At 48.3% G+C, this 19,965-nt stretch overlaps 1 protein-coding gene across 9 annotated transcripts in view; it reads right to left on the reverse strand.

Annotated features, from left to right (window-relative positions):
- LOC105022434 (plakophilin-4) overlaps positions 1-19,965 on the reverse strand; it is an 83,726-nt gene that overhangs the window by 5,841 nt on the left and 57,920 nt on the right. For 7 of the 9 annotated variants that reach the window (XM_010890817.5, XM_013137846.4, XM_034286896.1 and 4 more), the window contains 11 exons: positions 19,430-19,456; positions 16,288-16,482; positions 13,143-13,353; positions 11,645-11,777; positions 10,586-10,799; positions 4,799-4,982; positions 3,809-3,926; positions 2,686-2,877; positions 1,795-1,968; positions 1,351-1,501; positions 183-375 (listed from right to left, as the gene is read on the reverse strand). In XM_010890817.5, coding sequence (XP_010889119.1) covers positions 183-375; positions 1,351-1,501; positions 1,795-1,968; positions 2,686-2,877; positions 3,809-3,926; positions 4,799-4,982; positions 10,586-10,799; positions 11,645-11,777; positions 13,143-13,353; positions 16,288-16,482; positions 19,430-19,456 — 1,792 coding nt within the window. The remainder of the gene's footprint in view (positions 1-182; positions 376-1,350; positions 1,502-1,794; positions 1,969-2,685; positions 2,878-3,808; positions 3,927-4,798; positions 4,983-10,585; positions 10,800-11,644; positions 11,778-13,142; positions 13,354-16,287; positions 16,483-19,429; positions 19,457-19,965) is intronic. The other 2 variants (XM_010890818.5, XM_010890819.5) reach the window with 1 other exon arrangement.

Below are 19,965 nucleotides of genomic sequence, written 5' to 3' on the forward strand. Positions count from 1 at the left end.
TGCACTCGTTTTGCCCTCCTACAAGCCTGGTCCAAATGTAGTGCATTATAAATGAAACGCCACATGGCTATTCCTTATATAGTGCATTACTTTGGACCAGAATGGGCTCAGGTCAAAAGTTATTTGTAATATGAAGGGAATAGGGTGCCATTTATAAACCGCTTCGCTCTGATCTCCCTCACCTCTCTCCCTTGCCCTTGGTGATGTTGACCAGCTTCTCAATGCCGCCCGTGTCGGCAAGCGCCTTGGCGTTCTCCATGTTCTTGCTGGTGACCTCATGCAGGGTGCAGCAGATGGCCGCCACCGTTTCATCAGATAGCTGGGTGGTGTTCCCCCCGGGAAGACGATTCACCAGGTCCCTCATTGCATACTTCCCTAGGGAGGGACGCATAAAGTATCGATAACGTATTTCCTAATGTCAATTCTTTTGAGGCTTCGATAAACACACTTTGGGTTACTCATCCTTACCTGAATGTAAGCATATATCAGCTTCTATTTGAATTATTTCTACTTCAAGTAAATGCACTAAAGCTTCAATTAAAACTAGAATGCTGCAACCAGAGACCGCGACAAAAACAGAGAGAGACAGAGACTACAGAGAGGAAGATATTCATTAGGCAACCTATCTTATGTCATGTCTTTGACTGGGAAATGTTTTCCTCTAGGACAGGCGACCACAGTGTACTTTCTGCATGGTGGATATTATTTGTTCAGCTTGAATTGTGCTGCCCCAGCCGACCGTGTACATTCCCTATAGGACATAGAGCCCCCAAGGGTTTAGACCCAAGGACCCTGCTCTGAAATCACTCGTTCTCCCATTAGTTGTCCCTCACAACAAGCCCCCTCCAGAGTTCCTCTCCGCACAGCCGCTTCTCCTGTTGGCTCCCCCCTTGCCAGACTCCAGTTTGCGGTGCTGCCTTTCCCTCTCTGAAACCCAATAACTAATATTATTGGCACACAGCCAGTCTATAAAAACCAGTTTTTCCCAGAAAATGGGATTTCACAAAAAGCGAGAACAGGAGTTGGAAATGAAGCGCTGGCGAAGTGGGCATATACCGGCCGTTAGATAACGAAGCATCAGCACGACTCCTCATTTCCGACCTCTTTTTTTACACCCTCGCCTCCTTTTTCATTCTGCTGTACAACATGTGTACATGCAAACCCATATCATGTTCGCGTCCCATCTGTCTACTCTCGATAAACACATGTCGCCGACTGGAGGATTGGCTTCCGGACCAACAGTCAAGGCGCCGAATCAACCAACCAGGCTAACTACAACTACTATGCAGTCAGGCACCAGAGGGCATCATTGATTGCGGGTGTGTTAAATGCTTATCCAGTGGTCCTCACCTATGAGCTCCTTGTTCCGGACGTCCAGGGCCATGTTCCTCAGAGCGGTGGCCACGGAGCAGACCACCCTGTCGTTGTCCATCCTCAACAGCTCCACCAGGATGGGAAGACCCTTCTCCTTGCGCACCGCCGCTCGGATGTATGCCGCAAACTGATGCAAATCCGGGAAACCAAACAGATCAACCGTTTTCAGATTACCATGACAATGGGAATTAGAACATCAGTGGTTTAAGCTCTGTTGAATGGCGAATTCTTTCCAGTTGGGATACATAAAACAACAAAAACACACACTGACATAACTTATTAAGTAAGTGACATTTGTAAGAGACATTTGTTCAAAAGCATTCTTATGGCAGACAGTGGGATTTGCACTGTTGGTATATAGGACTCAAACATAGTGTGCTGAATAAGGTGCCTTTTGGGACGCAGTGTGGGTAAATGTACCTTCCAGTTCCCGGCAGAGAGGTTCTGTAGGGAGCCCGCTGAGCCCTCCAGAGTGGCAGGATTGGAGCTCTCAGCCAGCAGCATCAGGTAGGGCTTCACCACGGCTGGATGCCACAACATCTCAGCCCCCTTGGGGGTCTTGGAGAAGCCGGGGATAGGGCCCACTCCGTCCCACTGGGAACACATTACAAACACACAACTATGACTACAGGTTCCAACACAACTACATCACCAATCAGCACACTGTTCAGACTCACTCGGCCTCTGTATGTATTAAGTGTCTAAGAGTTGGAGCACTGATCTAGGATCAGTTCCGCCTTTCAGGTGATGAGGAATCTCCTACTCTGAGGTGCTTTGCTGGAATAGTTGAAGAGTTCAAATAATAGTTCAGCCAAGATTCAAAGACGTTCAGGAGTGGCCTGTTAAGTCTTAGTCCTATGCCATCTGTTGTGTAGATCCGACTATACTGTGCCTCGATCCCAAATGATTTGGACAAACAGGCAGACGCTGTCTACTAATTCAGTCATGACAGACAAAACAGATGGCGCAGGACGCAGACAGATCTGGCTCCCTGCCCACTGTTAAGATCAAGAAGACAAACATTTGGAGTGAATGTTCCCTGTAACGCCAACTGAAGTGTTGTGTTGTATTCTATTTCCACATTCTGTGATGAGTCCCTGAGCTCACCTAGAAAGAACGCCTCCCCTTTGAAGGCCTGCGGAGAGATACGTTCACCGGTCGGGCTGCAGTCACGTCCCAAACTACCCCCTATTTCCTACACAATACAATACTTTTGAGCTGTAATCCCAAGGGCCCTGGTTCCATAAAGGGCGTGTATTGGGAAAAGGGTGTCGTTTGGGGTTCGATCGGTGTGGTTTCCCCGCAGCTCACCTGGTCTTCCTGGGAGTCCTTTTTCTTCTTCTTCTTCTTCCTGCCCCAACAGCTGGAGTCCACGTCCTTACTGGGAGACTCAGAGCCTAGCAGACCATCTAGTTCCTGGGCTCCCTGCAACTTTGACGGCGGCATCTCCAGCTCCAGGCGATACGACAGGTTCCTCAGAGTGCAAATACAGTTCTCCACAATCTGATGTTAGAGGGAGGAGGGGCTCCTGTTAATCACGGAGTGCTCTTTTATTAAGTTGATTTAATGTGTTCCTTGACGATTGCTTTGGCAATGTGTGTAGCTTCCATGCCAATGAAAGAGACAGGGAGATGAGGTGTCAGCACACACTACACATCAGCACACACTACACATCATAAAACATCACTTTCGGTAAACGTGCTCAATATCCTGTCTGTATGTGTGTATGCGCACATGTGAGAAAGAGGTTAGCTGTGTGAAAGTGAAGTGCTGTGTCAAAGTAAAGACCGGGTATTAAAGTATTAAAAGTGTTATACTTTACTAAGTGAGGACTTTCTGGGAAAGTGAGTTGCTGCTAGCTGGTCCTCATCTACAGAATATTATTTTCTTTGTCTTTAGAGGCTAGGTAGAATTAGTAATCTTTCTTTAATGGTAGAAAATGTCAGGTCCTCACATTGTTAGGAATGTCTGTGTGTGTGTGTGTTTGTGTGTGGGTCTGTATAAATTAATTAGGTTTGAGACACAGTGTGATAACAGCTTAAAGTATCTCCACAGACGGACAGATCTGGCTCTAACTAAGAGGGTTTAATTCTTCTGTTTGAAGCTCATATACAGGCGGATTTGTTGCCCACATGAGCTTAGAAATACACAGCGTTCTAAATCTTGCTTTTATAATGCACTATTTTTGCCTAGGAGTCATCAGGCACACTGGTAAAAGTAGTGCAAGCGACAGAAATAGGGTGCCATTTGGGAAGGTTTTTAAAAGGCATTCCCAATCAAGGTACTGAGCTATGCAAGTGGTGCTTTCAAAACCAGTAGGGTAGGGTTTATCCCATTCCCTTAGGGCTGCTTGCCATAGTTTGTTTGTGTGCGCGCGCGTGTGTGTGTGTGTGTGTGTGTGTGTGTGTGTGTGTGTGTGTTTGTTTGCACATACCTTGCTGTCAAAGTCCGAGGTGTTGACACAGGCCTTTATGACATAGAGTAAAGAGTCCACCAGCCCCTCACAGGAGCGCATCTGTTTTCTAGCCTCTTCACCGGCTGAGCTCAGGTTCCTGTGAAATAACACACACACAGTGTTCAGCAGTTGTTGCACACACAACCGCACTCCACACACAAACACACACACACAGGCACAGCACATGAGCAGCCCCATAAAAAAAAGAAAAAAAGGCATAGTCCCAAATGGCAACACATTCCCCATTTAGCGCACTACTTTTGACTAGGGCTGTTTGTGACTGTTGTAAAAAGTATTGCACTATAAGGGGAATAGGGTGTCATAAGGGCCACGGACCAACTGTTAGCATGTGTTTGTTCCCTCAGAACAAAGCCGGGGTGCGTGTTGTAGGTTTCACTTGCTCCGTCCCATCCATAATGGATGAGGAGCTCGAGCTGGCTTGATCAATGTCATTATGAGTGCTTTGAAGGGGGAAATGAGAGCCTAACTGAGCGCGCTCAGAGACACAGCTCCATTTGCTACCAGCAATTAGAGCCCAGTGTTTGAGTGCGTCCCAAACTGCACCCTATTTCCTTGTTTCGTTGCCTTGCTTCGGACCAGAAGCCTTGGGGGAGCCATTTGGGATGCTGTGTCTGCATTTACTGGAAATGCCCTTTACTAAGACTGGGCTGCTTAGTGATTCCACTAACTAGGCAACCATCAAAAATCCCTACAAAGTAATCAACTCACAATAATACAAACAATAACCACTTGATAGCTTCTAATGCTGGGTATTTTGTTTGTGATTTTCATCACTGAACACACTCCTGGCTGGCATGTTTATGATCCATTATTTGTAAGTTCCCACGGTCAGGTCTGTGTCATTTACTGGTCACATGTTTACTCACAACCACTGAACAGCTAGAAGGCTGCAGTAGCATGAAACATCCAGAAGGCGGCGGTAGCCCCACGCCGAAGCCCGTCAGTTACCTCAGACAACCACTGGTGTTCCTCAGAACCAGAGACGAGTGGAATTTGAGCTTGTGTTCGTCGTCAAACGTTGAGCTGCTCCATCCGGAATGGGGTATGATCACAGTGTTTGTCAGAGTCGTTAAGGCATCCCGAATGATTGTCATCTTGACGGAGTCACAGGAGGACAGGTTCCACAACACCCCTGTGGTTAACGAGGAGGCACAGAGAGAGAGAGAGAGAGAGAGAGAGAGAGAGAGAGAGAGAGAGAGAGGGACGTTATAGAGACTGAGGGAGAGATAGAGAATGTGAGCGACGGGCCCACAAACCCCTGGTTTTGTCAGCTGTCATGTGCATTTAAGAGAAACTGCCGTGGTCCACAGCTTTTTATAGCTCAGAAGCACACAGAGAGGAGAGAACTGGAAGAGAATAATGACCACCACCACAAATGTAACCCATCCTCTTTACAGGGGAGATGAGACCGCCTGCCCCTGCATCTAAAAGCATCCTCGCAACACCGCCCCGTTCTCAAAGGTACATAACAATGACTTTTGAACGGGCCATATGGTACCGGCACGACATGTTAAAACGGACCGGATGAATAATGGAACATTGGTCCCGGTATTGTGTAATCAGTTCCTTCATTTCAAATGCACTCGTGGTAAAGGCTGATATTCCTAGGATGCACTGTATGATGGAGGAGCCCTTTGAAGACGCATCTGTTCCGGATTACTCCGTGTGGAGCATGTTCTTTTAATTAGATAGCTGTTGCTGGCAGCCCAGAAACCCAGGCTGATTTCTGCAGGGTGGCAGTAACCTTGGACAGAACTGCAGCTAAGCTCTGCTATCTACCTACATAAAGAGAGAGAATAACAGAATATGTCACAAATAGAACTCTATTCCCTATATAGTACACTACTCTCCACCAGAGACCTAAAGGAATGCTGTGGCTACTGGTCAAAAGTAGGACACTATAAAGGGAATAGTTTAATTTGTGTTAGTACATAGGTGAGCATATGATGGGAATGATGCCTGGTGTATGTGTGTGTTTGTGGGGAGGGGGGGGTGGGTGGTACAAGTACAATACTTGTCATAGTTTCCTAGAGCTCTCCTATTTCCATAGTGTTTATGTACCCTAGCCACTTCTCTGCAGTTACACTAATGGATATCATCAGTTTAACCATTACTGGAGCCTAGGGGCACTATAAACACAGGATGCCAGATCTGTCCATCTTCAAAACACCACCTCTCCTAATCCTATTCTATGATGTAATCTATTTAATAAAGCAACATTATTAAACTATACGACGCGCTGCTATTGGTGGGATGGAATAGAAATGGCATGATTAAACGTCTTCATTTCAATAGGAGCGAGGTGATTCTTGGTTCGGCCCGAGACACCCATGTCCCTCCACAGTTAATATTCAGCCCGATGAATCCTCTTATCTGATGGTGCCGGTGGCGTGTGGGGCTGCATACCGAAGCGCTAACATCACCTCAGCAGTAACGTGCTCTCAGGCCCCTGGATCCACGTCATCCAACCCTCTCCACAGTCATCTAGTACCGCTCTCAGCTAGCTTAGTCTTAGCATTGTTTGCCTTGGCTTCTTCAGATGGCTGTTAAGAGTTTCCCTCAGAAAGAGTGATCTGTATGTAGTGTAGTAAAAGCAGGAGCACTCGCACACGCACTCGCACACATACGCATACACATACACACTCGTACACACTCATACACATACACACTCACACTGCCAGATTAAGAAATCATATGCCCTGGGGATTGGATATTTTACAGCCCCATCCACTATATGAATTTATAGTAAAGATAAGTAATTTATTAACATTTTCCCTGCCTTGGCCCCAGGCCTATGGTAAATGGTTGTCATAAAAAAGGAAAAACCGAAACTTTACATTTACATTTTCTCTGCCTGAAGGGCCCCCTGGAGTCCTGGGCCCCGAGGCATCAACCCCTACATTCATCAGGCCCTGCACACACACTGAGCTGGTTTAGCCGTCAGGCAAACAGAAATGACCCAGGTCATCCTCGCAGGCTCTCCGTCTCTATTTGAAGAAGCTGCTAACCGCTAGCCTTTAAACCTGCTCTGCATAAGCCACCTGGCTGCACCAGTCTCTGGGTATATCTGCAGCCAAGCCCAGAAAGGTTGATATGAATATAAATATTTATATCAAGCCAAGCAATCCCCAGGTGTCACATTTGACAGTCATATGAGGGCTCGGAGCTGAAGCTTGATCTCTAAGCTTGATCAGGCCTCAGTCCTTTTTAAGGTGTGTGTGTGTGTTTGTGTGGGTGCGCGTGTGAGTGAGAGAGAGAGATAGAGAGTGAGAGAAAGACAAGAGAAAGGGAGAGAGACAGATGAGAGAGGGTTGTGAGTGTGTCTCATAGCTTTGGAAGCAGTGATCCGGCTAAAGGGCTCCATTCCGCCCCATAATGAAATCTCCACTGAGCTTGTTATTCAGTTACTGTCTGCAGGAATGAGGTGCTGAAGCCAGTACAGCCATAACACTACATTGGGCTTGAGCTGGCGTGGCTTACACGTTTATCCACTTCTCACTGGCCAGAGTAAAGGTGTGGTGGTTGTGGTCGAGAATTAACCAGCTTTGATTGGGTAGATTACCGACTGTAGGCTACAATACCATATCAAACAGTAATATCAAGTCAGATTAAGCTGGGGGAGGAGGGCTGCTGGGAGGCATGGGGCTATATTGATCTGGGATTCATCCCAAATGGCATAATTCCTCCTATACAGTGCCTCCTATAAACTACTTTTGAACAGGGTCCATTGTGGCTATGGGCAAACACTAACAGGCACATTTAAAAAAAATCCCCAAACAAACTGACTCCTGTAAATCACTCTGGATTAGAGTGTCAGCTAATTTACATCAACGCAAAATTAAAAGCTTTCTGTCCTGTCATTCTCCTCAAGGCCAGTAGGGGGCAGAGTGGGCAGGAAGTAGTGCCAACAGAAGGTCGCCGTGCCTGGAGACTACATGTTCTGCATGGGCTGCAGGGTGAGCCAGATGACGATCTGCACTCTGGCCGACATCTGAGGGAAGGGAAGTTCAGTCTCCATCGATGAGCTCCGTGCAATTTCAAAGGGAACACTGATCAAAGATGAAGGTGGTGGGGCTGATTTCCCCGCAGCACGCCGGAGATAGGCACAGACAAACAGGGAGGACGGGGGGGGGGGGGGTCTTGTAAACTGCCTGCTTCAAATACTTGTAAACATGGGCTCCTCTACCAAAGGGAAGACAGAGCACCGATGTCATACAACGCAGACTAATGTCATATAGCGTAGTGTCATTTCGTTCCTCCCCCGAGACTGTTGTAATTCTCACAGAACTGATAGCAGAGGGTCACATGCGGGCTGACAGTGTGTTCTAGGATAGCCCCCCCCCCGCGCACGTGTGTGTGTGTTCAGGTGACGCTTGGATCCGCCTGGGGTCATGCTGCAGGTGAATTTTGTACACCCACTGGCCTGTTGGACTGACGACGCCTGAGGTCAGTTCAGTTAACACAACAGCTGCTGCATTAGTCGACCCGTGGCCACTGCACGAACCCCTGACCTGGGCAGACGACACGGGGCGGGAGGCACGCAGCTATCTGTCCCTCACGCCGGAACTAAGGAGCTAAGAACACGCCGTAAAAACAAAGTTCTCCTGTCCGTCGAGCTCAGAGACTGGGCCGCTGTTGAGTGACCATTCCACCGCTGAACACACAGCACTGTTGTAAAACCAGGTTCAATTACACAGCGTCTACAAGCCACTGGGACTGAACACCTCCCTTGTTTGCTCTTCAGGATTTGAAACCGGTGGTGTAAAAAGAAAAGAGACATTTATAAAAAATAAAATGGGATTGATTGAATGGGCTGAGTCCCAAGTGACACTAAATAGGCTATATGGGACATTTTGGGACGCACCCTAAGCCTCGTCACTTCCAATTAGCCCACTGGCTTCAACAAGCAGGAAGAGCAGTGCAAAGATCCTCCTGTGAATTGTTCAAATTGTGATTATCCAGAGGTGATGCTGTGATCGCTGACCTTCTCTAATTGCTAAGCATTCTGGGTCCTTAACCGCCAATTAGACCACGCTAGATTCTTTTAAGTGCACACTGCTGTGAAAAGTGCTCAAGACACACCAAAAGCAATTTAGTGCAAAAAATTGTGTGACAAACATGTGCACTGGACTTGTCTCTTGTTTGAATGACAACAGGGAGGAAGAGCTAGAAGGTACTGAAATGAAATGCTATTGGTTCAAATTTTTTGGGGGTAACAAACACCATGTGCTGATTGGTGATTTCCTTCTTATGGAGACCCTGTCAAGAACTGTCTCTTTCTTATCGTTTGGAATGGAGTCAATGGACCAGGCTTGGAGAAAAAGCCAACGGCCGCTTCATCGACACCGGAGACTCAAGTCCATTTCTCTTCCAAAGTAGTTGGATGCTGCGCACTGTGTACTTTCAACCTGGACAAACTTTTACACTGTAACCTCAACCCTGCCTGCAGACCTCGACTTAGCGTTTTGTCCAGAATTCTACCCTATTCCCTAAGTAGGCCACAACGTTTGACCAGAGGCCTATAAGTGTTAGCCAATAATCAGCCTTGGAGTCAACAGAGCGGGGAGCTGAGCTGTACACAACAAGCTGACTCAGACAAATGAGAGCCAAACAACTTGGTCTGCTTGTTTCTGTAACACGCCTGTCTGATCTTAAACTACTCAGATTCGGACTCTGCTTGCAGCCACTCTGGGGGAAAACAGCACCAGGTACACTGGAAAAACACAAGTCTACTCTGATGTCAAGGACAGCGGCCACTAAACAACTCAAAACATCTGAATACCGGAAAACGCTGCGTTTGGTTCAGAAGGCATTAATACACAGGCGGGGAAACGAAAAACAAGCGCTCTCTCAGGTAAGTTAAGGAATCGGCCTCCCCCGTTTCAAAATTTTATTTTACATTTTGTCTCTCCTCAAGACAATCCTGAGAAGGATTGTGACAAAATAGAGCAGAATACATATTGTCCATGGTCCAAAAAGCATCCTAATTCCCTTTGCAGTGCACTACTTTTGTCCAGGCACCCGTACCCCTTCTGGTCAAATATCGTACACTATCCAGGGAATAGGGTGCCATTTGGGAAGCATCCAGTGACTCATGACAACTGACTGGTGGTTAAAGGGAAGACTGGCAGACAGGCGGACAGGAAAGAGAGGTTAATAATTGAACAGCTCTACCTCAGGTCATGTAGTAAAGTTCCTCTCCAACAAAAGCCCTGTAGTTGGACTCTGGTGGATCTGATTTGGGCAAACACCACTGAATAATGGATGAGTGAAATAATGTGGAACTGTGGGAATGTGACCTTAGTGAATAAGCCAGATGGCAAAGAGGGAGAGGACGAAAGGGGAAGAGAGAGAGAAAGAGAGCGAGATGGAAGGGGGTGAGAGTGAGAGAGAGAGAGAGAGTGAGAGAGAGAGAGAGAGAGAGAGAGAGAGAGAGAGAGAGAGAGAGAGAGAGAGAGAGAGAGAGAGAGAGAGAGAGAGAGAGAGAGAGAGAGAGAGAGAGAGAGAGAGAGAGAGAGAGAGAGAGAGAGAATAACAGAAAGCTGTGGCGTGAAAAGTCACAGTCTATGGCGTTTCAGGGTTAAAAAGACAATTTCAAGTAAAACGTGGAAAAAAAAACACACGCACAGACAGACAGACAGACACACAAACACACACACACACACACAATATTCACAACAATTCCCCACTCGTACACAAATACACACAAAACAAAGTGTTAAATGTTTCCCTCACCTGTGACCAGCTCTCGGACTTCAGCGTCCACAGTCTTCCTCAGCAGTCTTAGCAGGGCGGGGACACCTCCTGCATTCCTCACGGCCACCTTGTTGTCGTCAGTGGCTTTCCCGTAGACCAAATTCCTCAGAGCTCCACAGGCGTTCCTCTGGACCTCCAGAGTTTTGTGATCTAACAGGTCCACCAGGTGTTTGATGCCCCCTAGACGGCACACCTAGACGGTTGGGGGGGGGGGGGGGGCGTTTAGGAAGCTTGTACAGCATACCGAGGACACACAAAGCCCAGCAGACAGATTATCGATATCCTAATCTCATAGGAAGAACTGGATTTTTCGATGTTAGGCGGTTTGTTGTGAAGAAGTGAAGAAAAATGAAGTGAAGAAAAATCTGTAAGCCCTCACAAAGTCTGCGAAAGTGCAAATTGATTTTAACTTGGAGTTGTTGCACCTGGGGACAAAACAAAGGACATTTCTCATGTCTAAAGAGCAGACAGTGATCTATGAGGTGAATTCTCCTGCCCTTGCCTCAAAACCTACATGAGTCAATGTTCTCTCACTGAAAAGCTTGAAACATATGAAGGAGTGTCCGAGAGAAAAAGAGGAAGTTAGAAAGACACGGAGATCTGGACGGAGTATGTTTTTATAGAAAAACTATTTTGTCTTCTTTGAGATTGTGTGTGTGTGTGTGTGTGTAACTGCAGTTGATCCCAGCATTTGGTAAGTGCAGTGAAGCCCCTGCTGTTTCTAAGAGATCATCTTTTCCAGCAGACAACTCCGGCGGCAGTACCAGAACCCTGCGGAGCCATGAAATACCAGAGGGGCTGGAGTGTAATAGAGTAGGCCAACACTCCCCGCCCCTTGCCTCCTCCTCAGAACACGTCTGTGGAGAGGTTTGGAAGTGTGGAGCCTCCGATCTTTTCATTCAACGTGCCTCGAGTTGAAGACAAAGGGGCAGTAGGGAGGCGGTGAGCAATCAAGGAAACAGAATTGAGATTCGCCCCCGTGGGGAAAAGTGCATGCTGGGTGCTGATGAAGGAGCGGGGGACGGAGGGTGATGGTACCTGGGCCTTGACTCTGTTGTCTCCAAAACACAGGTGCTGCAGGTAAGCGGCGGCGTTGGCCTGGACTGAGGGGAACTGGTGCTGCAGCATGTGAATCACCTCTGGAAGCTCTGGGTCACGCCACGCAAACTCCCTGGAACAAAGACGCACAGTCGGACACAGACAGACCCAGTGAGAGACAGACCCCGAAAGGCTGACTTAGAGAGAGAGAGAGAGAGACGCCCAGGGAGAGACAGACAGGACCCCGAAAGACAGACCAACGCAGAGAGAGAGCGCGACGCAGGGAGTTGGACAGACACAGCAAATAGACACCCAGAAAGAAAGATCTAGAAAGAGAGACAGAAACAGCAACTACTCATTCCATATCCACAGGGCAGGAACACACTGCAATCATTTTAAAGCCTAGGAAATGACATTGTCATCCATGTCCATTATTGCTTTTCTTCCAATAGAAAGGAGGATAAATAACCAGAGTTTAATTTAGAGGAATCTATGAGTTACGTTTTGTCTTCTGGCCAATCACTCCTATGAGCTTCCTCAGATTCATAAAGCTTTATTTCATCGGCGTGGAACGCACATTACGGAGACTGCGTCCACCATATAACCGGCAGCGTACTTTGACCGGCAACAGTTCTGACAGGTGGAGGAAGCGTTGTGGCAAAGGACCAACGTGAGATACACGTCCGCACTGTGGCCCAATCGGTGGCACCGACGCATACTGGAGCGCTCTTCCCTCACCTCAGGCGGCGCCAGGCGATTTAGGAGGCTGGTGCCATCAAATGAAAGACCGTTTTCATTTAAACCCCTCCACGCGCGCAAACCGCCCAAAACAACGACACCGCCACGTTTTCCCCCCTGGTAGGGGGAGCAGGACCGGTTGATGCAACAACATGTTTCCTTCAGGTGCTTTTAGCCCCGAACCGGTCTCCGTTCCAAATGACACCCTATTCAGTTCACAGTCTGCAACTTGGCTAGAGTCTACAGTCACAAATAAGGGTGCGATTCGGGAGTGACTCTCCCTCAGTGCTCTCAGTTTGAGTTACACTGGGGTGTGAACAGCACTCCCAATGTGCAAGGTCAGGGGTTTAGCGCTCCGGGCATAAAAAAAAAGAAAAAAAGAAAAAGCCCAGCCCTGGAACACACGCTTCTATAGGGAGAGCAGACACAGCATTTAACGGAATCTGGGTTTCCATTGTAAAGTGGACCGTGTAGCTGTGTAGCTTAATGGATAAGGCTGGGGATGGCTGCCCGAGGCGCAGGGGGTAGCTCCGTGTTTGTATAGTAAGGGCACACTAGTGTTGACATAGCAGTATATAAGGGCCCAGTAAGCACAGAAGCACCATTAGGCTAGTCCCATGGAGGGATTCCTCACCAGGAACCAAGCAGACATAAGCGCTACCAAATGGGGAGGGATATAACTGGATCCCTCCCCATAAGAGAGGCTTTGTTTTCGTATATCAAAGCACAACCCAAACTCGTTGCGTTCTTTAGCGCTTACCTCGGGTCCTTTTGGATGCTGTCGATGGATGGCGAGCGGGTGGCCCCATCGTCCATAGCGACTGGCTGTCGGGCGTAGTTGCCCTCAGAGGGCCGGTACTGGGCAGAGCGGTAGGGCTCGGCGTACGTGGCCGACATGTTCAGAGCGTAGTTGCTTCTTTGGTAGGTCATGGCACCGCGCTGACTGGAGGTTCTCTGAAGGGTGCCCACGACTGTTGGGATGTAGGGAAACAACCCAGAATTGATAAAAAAAAGACAAAACACACACCAGCGACCCGACCCAGGCCCGCAAGACCTCCCCACACTAGCGCGGATTAGCACTGCTGTTCCAACCTTTACCCCTAGCCTCACAGCACACATCCCAATTAGCACTCCATTCACTTCACAGCGCACTACTTTCAGCCAGGGCCCATTGGGTTCGGGTTGAATGCAGTGCCCTATAAGTATAGGCAAACGGTTGCCGTTTGGGAGGTGCACAGGGACGAGCTGACTGAAGGCACAGCAATACCTCCAATCTGGATCCACGTAATGACGAGTGTAAACCAGCACTCACATGATTCCACACAACATAAGTCGCCTACTTCAAAGACACTCTTGTTGTTGTTCTTTTAACGAGGTAGGATTAAGCGAGCCAGATCCTGCAGGCTTTTCACAGGGCTGCAGTCTTCATTATCGGAATCCAGCAACACTCCTCTCCTTCCCTCACTCCTCTCCTTCCCTCACTCCACTCCTTCCCTCACTCCACTCCTTCCCTCACTCCACTCCTTCCCTCACTCCACTCCTTCCCTCACTCCATTCCAAGCCTCTCTCCTCTCCAAGCCTCTCTCCTCTCCAAGCCTCTCTCCTCTCCAAGCCTCTCTCCTCTAGTGTGTTCTGAGCCCAGCTGCACGAGGAGCGATGAAACTGGCTAAACGGCCAAAACTGGAATGGCCGCACACAGCCTAAAGGTGAAACAGCATGTATGCTAACATGTAAACAACGTCGGGACGTCCTTCTAGGCCAGGGTAAATATTTAGTCCACCAGCATCTTGACTGTGGCATCCTTAAACAATGTCGTCTTCTGCCCTTATCGCCTCCTCGTGTTGTCATACTGTGACCTAATTTCTCACATGATATGCCTCCATTTTGCCCGCACACACACACACACACACACACACACACACACACACACACACACACACACACACACACACACACGCAGACACCCTGGGCCTGGTCTACCGAGACAATGTGACAGTGTGACTTCTGTTCTCCTTTCCTCCGGTCACATCTCCATCCTGCCATCCTTCAGGGACAGGAACTAGAGACGCACGCACGCACACACTCCCTTCCAACTGAAACAAGATGTCAACTTGAAGCTGCCCTCCAAAAATCCCGTTTCACATCATAGCCCATATCCGCTGGGCCAGCTGATGTGCGCCAGTTCTAATGATGTCATCATGACTAGCTGGCTCCAGGCTGGGTGTGGCTGGACACTACAAACGCATCATGGCCCACATTCATAAAGCATATCAGTCTAGGATCAGCTCCTCCCTATCCAGATTGTCATATTTATTATCTACTAATACACTGATCCTAGATTGGCACTTCTGTTCTGAGATGCTTTATGAATGCTGACAGAGGACGGAATGCCAGAGGTTTGAGGCAGGGTGTTAATAATCACCGGGAGCAAAGTTAAATGAGCTTAAAAGGATAAACAAAAAATCCATTTGGAAAATTCTACAAAACCGGCATTGATCAACATGTACATTCCAGCCTTACTTGAGCTCTGCAACATCCTTTCACTGCCCCAGGGATCAATATGGCCACTTAGCATTAAAACTCTCATTCTCACGAAAAGAAAAATACACACCACCAGAAAAGCTGTAGATAAGGTAAGAGCGTGTGGAAAGGGACCAGTGGGGAGGGGGGTGGGGGGGCATTAACATTTAATTTCACACCATAATAAGGAGTGCTTGGGGTTCAAATTAGATTGTTTTTCTGCTCCCAATAATGTAGTTCTTCTAAAGACCTCGAATTACCTTTCCTTCTCCTCTCCTCCTCTGAATACAGCCGAGCGTGCGGTCATTACGGAAGGTTATCGTTATCGGAGAGCCTTGTCCTCAGCGTCAATACCATTTGTTACTAGACGTATCAGACCGGGAGAATCTCGGGTCTGCGCTTACAGAGGGTGCTGAATGGGCCCTGTTAAGAGCGACGGACGACAGAATGCTAACAATCCAAAAAATAAAAACGGCTGCCGATGTCCGGAGCTCATAGGGCACCCTAATCCTCCAAACTGTGCCGTACATAATGTACCCTGGTCAAAGTCAGACCCCCAAATCGGTAGTACAGGTTGCCAATTGGGCTGCAGCCTCTGTGTGGACGAGGTGCTGTCCCTTGGCCACTCATCCCTCTTCTCATTATGAGTGTGACACACAGGTAATAGACTCTTTGGTGGCTGGCGTATCAGCCCATGCCTGTCTCCTCTCCTCTCCTCACCCCTCCTCTCCCAGGCCCATCTCCGAAGGAGGAGGGAGGTGAGGAGACAGAACAAGGCAGGCAGTCTGGCTGGCTGGGCTGGGAGGCTGTCTGGCTTGGGCACAAAGTGTTCCCGGGGGGAGTCGGCGTAAGATAGAGAGAAAGAAATAAGGAAAGAGATAAAACAGTGAGCGCTAGAGTGCACCTGGAACAGGCAGACAGACAGAAAGAGTGACAGAGGCAGACCAAGAGGAATGTAGAATGAGATCCATGCAGGAGAGAATGAGAGTATACCTGGGCTAAAGAGTGGGGCTGTGTCTAATCGGCAGGAGGAGAAGCCATGTAACAGCTATGTATACACCATGACAGAGTCATTTTAAATGAAGAAGACGGCGCTCTCTCTCCTCAACTTCCCCATCTGTTGTTCACTAACACTGCCCGTCTGTTGCCCACTACTGATCCAATCTGCTTATTAATGCATTGGTACCATCATGCTTTCGTTACTCTTCTCATCACAACACAACGTAACAAAGTAAAAGCTGCATAATCCCAGAAACATTTAGAAAATGATTGGACTTATTCCCTTTCTGTCTTTTGAAATCCTGTTTGGTTACATTCTGTGATTCCTCCAAACCGGGATTTGGGGAAAAACCTGTGGAAATGTGTCTTGTATTTGAATGCTCTACCTGATGGGCTCCTGTAGATGGCGCTCTGCGAGGCGGGGTTGAGGTCCACTGGTCCCTGGGGGTTAGCGCTGTGGTACAGGGGCCCCTGGTAGGCCCTGTCCTCGTAGATGGGCGTGATGTGACGGTCAGGGGACATGGCTGACCTCATGTCCTGGCCTAGCTGGCTGTGCTGACTGGCGTACGAGCTCCGCATGCCTGAACGGAGGGAGGGAAGGGAAGGGAGTTCAAGCCTGTGTCCCAAACGGTGTTAAATTCCCTACGTGGCGCACTACATTGGACCAGAGCTCTATGGGTGCTGGTCAAAAGTAGCACGCAGTACAGGGGCCAGCGTGTCTTTCAGCACAGAGGTTGTGACAGCAGCACAGGCTGCCGGTTAGAGAGGCCGCCACCGGCTTCATGTGTCTCAATGTGTCACCCCTAATCCCCATTACCATCACACAGAGACAGACACTGGAGCCATGCCACCGTAGCATCACAGCTAGCTAGCTAGGGATCAGCTACAATGATTTAAAGACGCTAGAAAAATTGCTAGCAAGAGCTCAAAGTAAAGATTCCATGTTATCTGGGTTGGAGTTTGACAGTTAAGCTGCTAAAGACTTAATTGAAATGAATTTAGGACTCATTTCCAACTCGGTTCAACGCTAAGGCAGTAGCTTTCTGCAGTTTGTCAAAGCGCACTGCCCCCAGCTCTCGTTCAGCGCTCTTAATCATCCAGCTTTTTAATAAGCACTCCCTTCTCCCTGCAGCCGCTCTCTCCTAGTACTTCTATCTGGACTGGGAGGAGAAATGTATTGTAATCCAAGCCTCCACCACTACTTTAAAACAACCCTCAGTGTACTCTGTATCATTTTTCAGCTGGATACCACACAGGTGCTGTAGATGGCCTTTCGCATGATCGGGCTTTGTTGTTGAAGAGCTGAACCCAGTGAGCCAGTAACAGCCACTCAGTAACACACTCCCCCGAAATGGGACCAAGTAAACATGACCCTCGGAGCATCCGCGACGTGCCTTCAGCGGTCTCCCCACAGACCCCTGATAACCTCCAGCTTCTCATGCCAACTAATGATGAGCCAGGGAGAACACATTCTAGCAGCTTACTTGGCCACATGGTAAACACAGCTACTGCTGTTCTCCCAAACTGGAGTTCATCACTGGGTGACATTGACTACATTCAGAGATGAGGCGACGTGGAGCTACCAGCGTGGCAAAATTCAAATAAATAAAAAATATAATACATTCCCATTCGTTCCGACTGGAATTTCCTGGACGACTTGGTCATTCGGGGTTGGGGTTTTGATGTGCACTGCCGTGGTGACACATTAAGACTGGTCCATCAGCAGTGCTTCAGACAATGGTGCTCCGTTTGGCAGTAAGTCGCTTTGGCTTCCCTCGTTCAAAGGTTTTCAGACTATAGAGGGGGAATATCAATGAGCCGGTGTAGGACACCACATCACTGCCTGACACAGCCCAGTAAAACCCATCCGACACAGCCCAGTAAAACCCAGTAAAACCCATCAGACACGATGAGGGCTTTCAGTGGAACTGTAGCTGAAGAGAAGTTTAGAGGAGAGGGGAGGAGAGGAGGACTCTCCCGTCCCGCTTCGCTCGGCAGGCTCTCTCTCCTTCTCCCACTCTCCATCTCTCTAACAGCACTATTATAAACCTTAGCACACTCTAATTCCTGTGCCATTATTCCACTCCCCTGGTGAAATGCAGCAGCCCGGTTCTGAAGCGGCTGCACATTGTCTCTGAGAAGAATACAGGACTGTCGGTGGGGATGAATGTTGCACATTCCCAGCGTGTTACACTCGTTTAATGCCGCCTTCCTCACCCGTGGCCCTATGCATATTGCAATCGGTCGGCAAAGTCTTGACTGTAGGGCCGTCGCGTTTTGGAGTGCTGACTCTGCAGAAACAAACATTAAAGTAAATACAGCTGACTGACATTTTAGGACTGTAATGATGTTTTAAACATTTCTGCAACAAGGGAGTGGGAAAATCCATGACAAAAATCTATTCTGCTCCAGAGCAGATGACACGAGTATAGGAGCTGAAAGCAATATGTTTATACAATTGCTACAATAAAGTAAAGTGTATTTGGGACCAGGGCCCAAGCACCAAACTCTATAACACTGTTGCTCTTCTGCTGTCCTCTGCAGTGGACAATGGGAAAAATGACAAAATTACACAGACAATTTATCTTCATCTTCCAATTTTCAGTGGCAGTGAGGACAGTTGACTTCCTGCCAAGGCTGGAGAAGCCGGGAGGAGGCAGAAATGTGTTCTGGGTCTATTCAGAGACAGCCGAGGGCTGCAGCCTGGTGACTTCAGGCAGAGCTCAGGTTACAGCCTTCAAGTGGCATTTGTCAAGTGAATGTAAATGAGCACGGGCGTGAGAACATCCACATCCCGGGCCTCTGCAACGACGGCTGCGGCAGCATCTGTAGGGGCGACGCCCGGGTCACACATGCAGCCAAAGCCCAGATGAGAACAGCAGAGCAATCGCTGCCATCAAATCATGTGTGACTTCACGCCAGCTCGTTCCCCAGGGGGCCAGCTGGGTGCGAGGCGGACGGGCAGTGTGGGGCGGGCGGGCGGGCGGAGAGGAACCCGACCTGGACCATGTAGCTTGGCTGGCCACAGTGACCAACGGGTTTGCAGGCTTCACACCTCAGAGAAAGACGTTTAAAAAGCCATTTAAGTTCGGGAGGGAGAGCATCAGTCATTGTACATGGATTATGGCCATTAAGACAGAGCGAGACAGACACACACTGAGTATTGCAGTGATATAATGGCCTTGCAGAGATTATTATTCTTGGGCCCTGATTTACAACAATTCAAGAAAGTAATGGGAAAGGAATGGTAAAACCACAGACTTGGAAGTGATAACTATACTTGAAGGCATTTCTCCACTGCCTTGTTAACTTCTAGCCTACGTGAGTGGTGTTTTAATGCCTGTAACGAGAAAATGGGTGGCAAGTGACAAAACTGCCAAACAAAAAGAGGACGCCAAGTAGCCACACAAAAACATGCTGTGTTCATACTGCGATGGGAAGACAGAAAGGTGGAGCGAGGTGACCTCTACGTCACCTCAAAGACATATGTCATGAAAGGCGGGGTGAAATGATGACATCGACAATCACCTTGAAGGTCATCACCATCCAGAGGGTCTGTCCATATCCAGTGGCAGCGTAAAAAAGTGGGCAGAGAACACACACATATACATATGAATCAAAACGTTCACAGGACAAACTCACAGAAGAATAAGTGGCCCATCTGGGACAGCTGAAATAATGCAAAGCAATTCAAAGTGCTATGAATATTCATTTCTGGGCAGGCACCATAGATTGAATGTAAATAACAGCAGGCAAAGGACAAAGCTACAGGAAATTGGCTGCCTACATTTCAATTTCAATCTGCAAAATTGCACGCTATACAATCGTTTTTAACCCTTTGTAAAATCCCAGTGCTGTGGAATAACAGCCATTTTCATAATCCAACTACGTTCTAATCTCCAGTGTCTCCCTAAATGACCAGGTCCTAAGCTGAAAGGAGGAGGACATCGCTGACCTAGACAAGTACTTTGCTGTAATAATAAACAGTTGTCTCACAACTGCAGAGGATTATTTTTCTCGCTCTCTTCGAACATCTCTGTGACAGGATTTCTAGCTTGGTGGAA

The sequence above is a fragment of the Esox lucius genome, chromosome 16, assembly GCF_011004845.1.
Source record: "Esox lucius isolate fEsoLuc1 chromosome 16, fEsoLuc1.pri, whole genome shotgun sequence".
In the NCBI taxonomy this organism is placed as follows: Eukaryota; Metazoa; Chordata; class Actinopteri; order Esociformes; family Esocidae; genus Esox; species Esox lucius.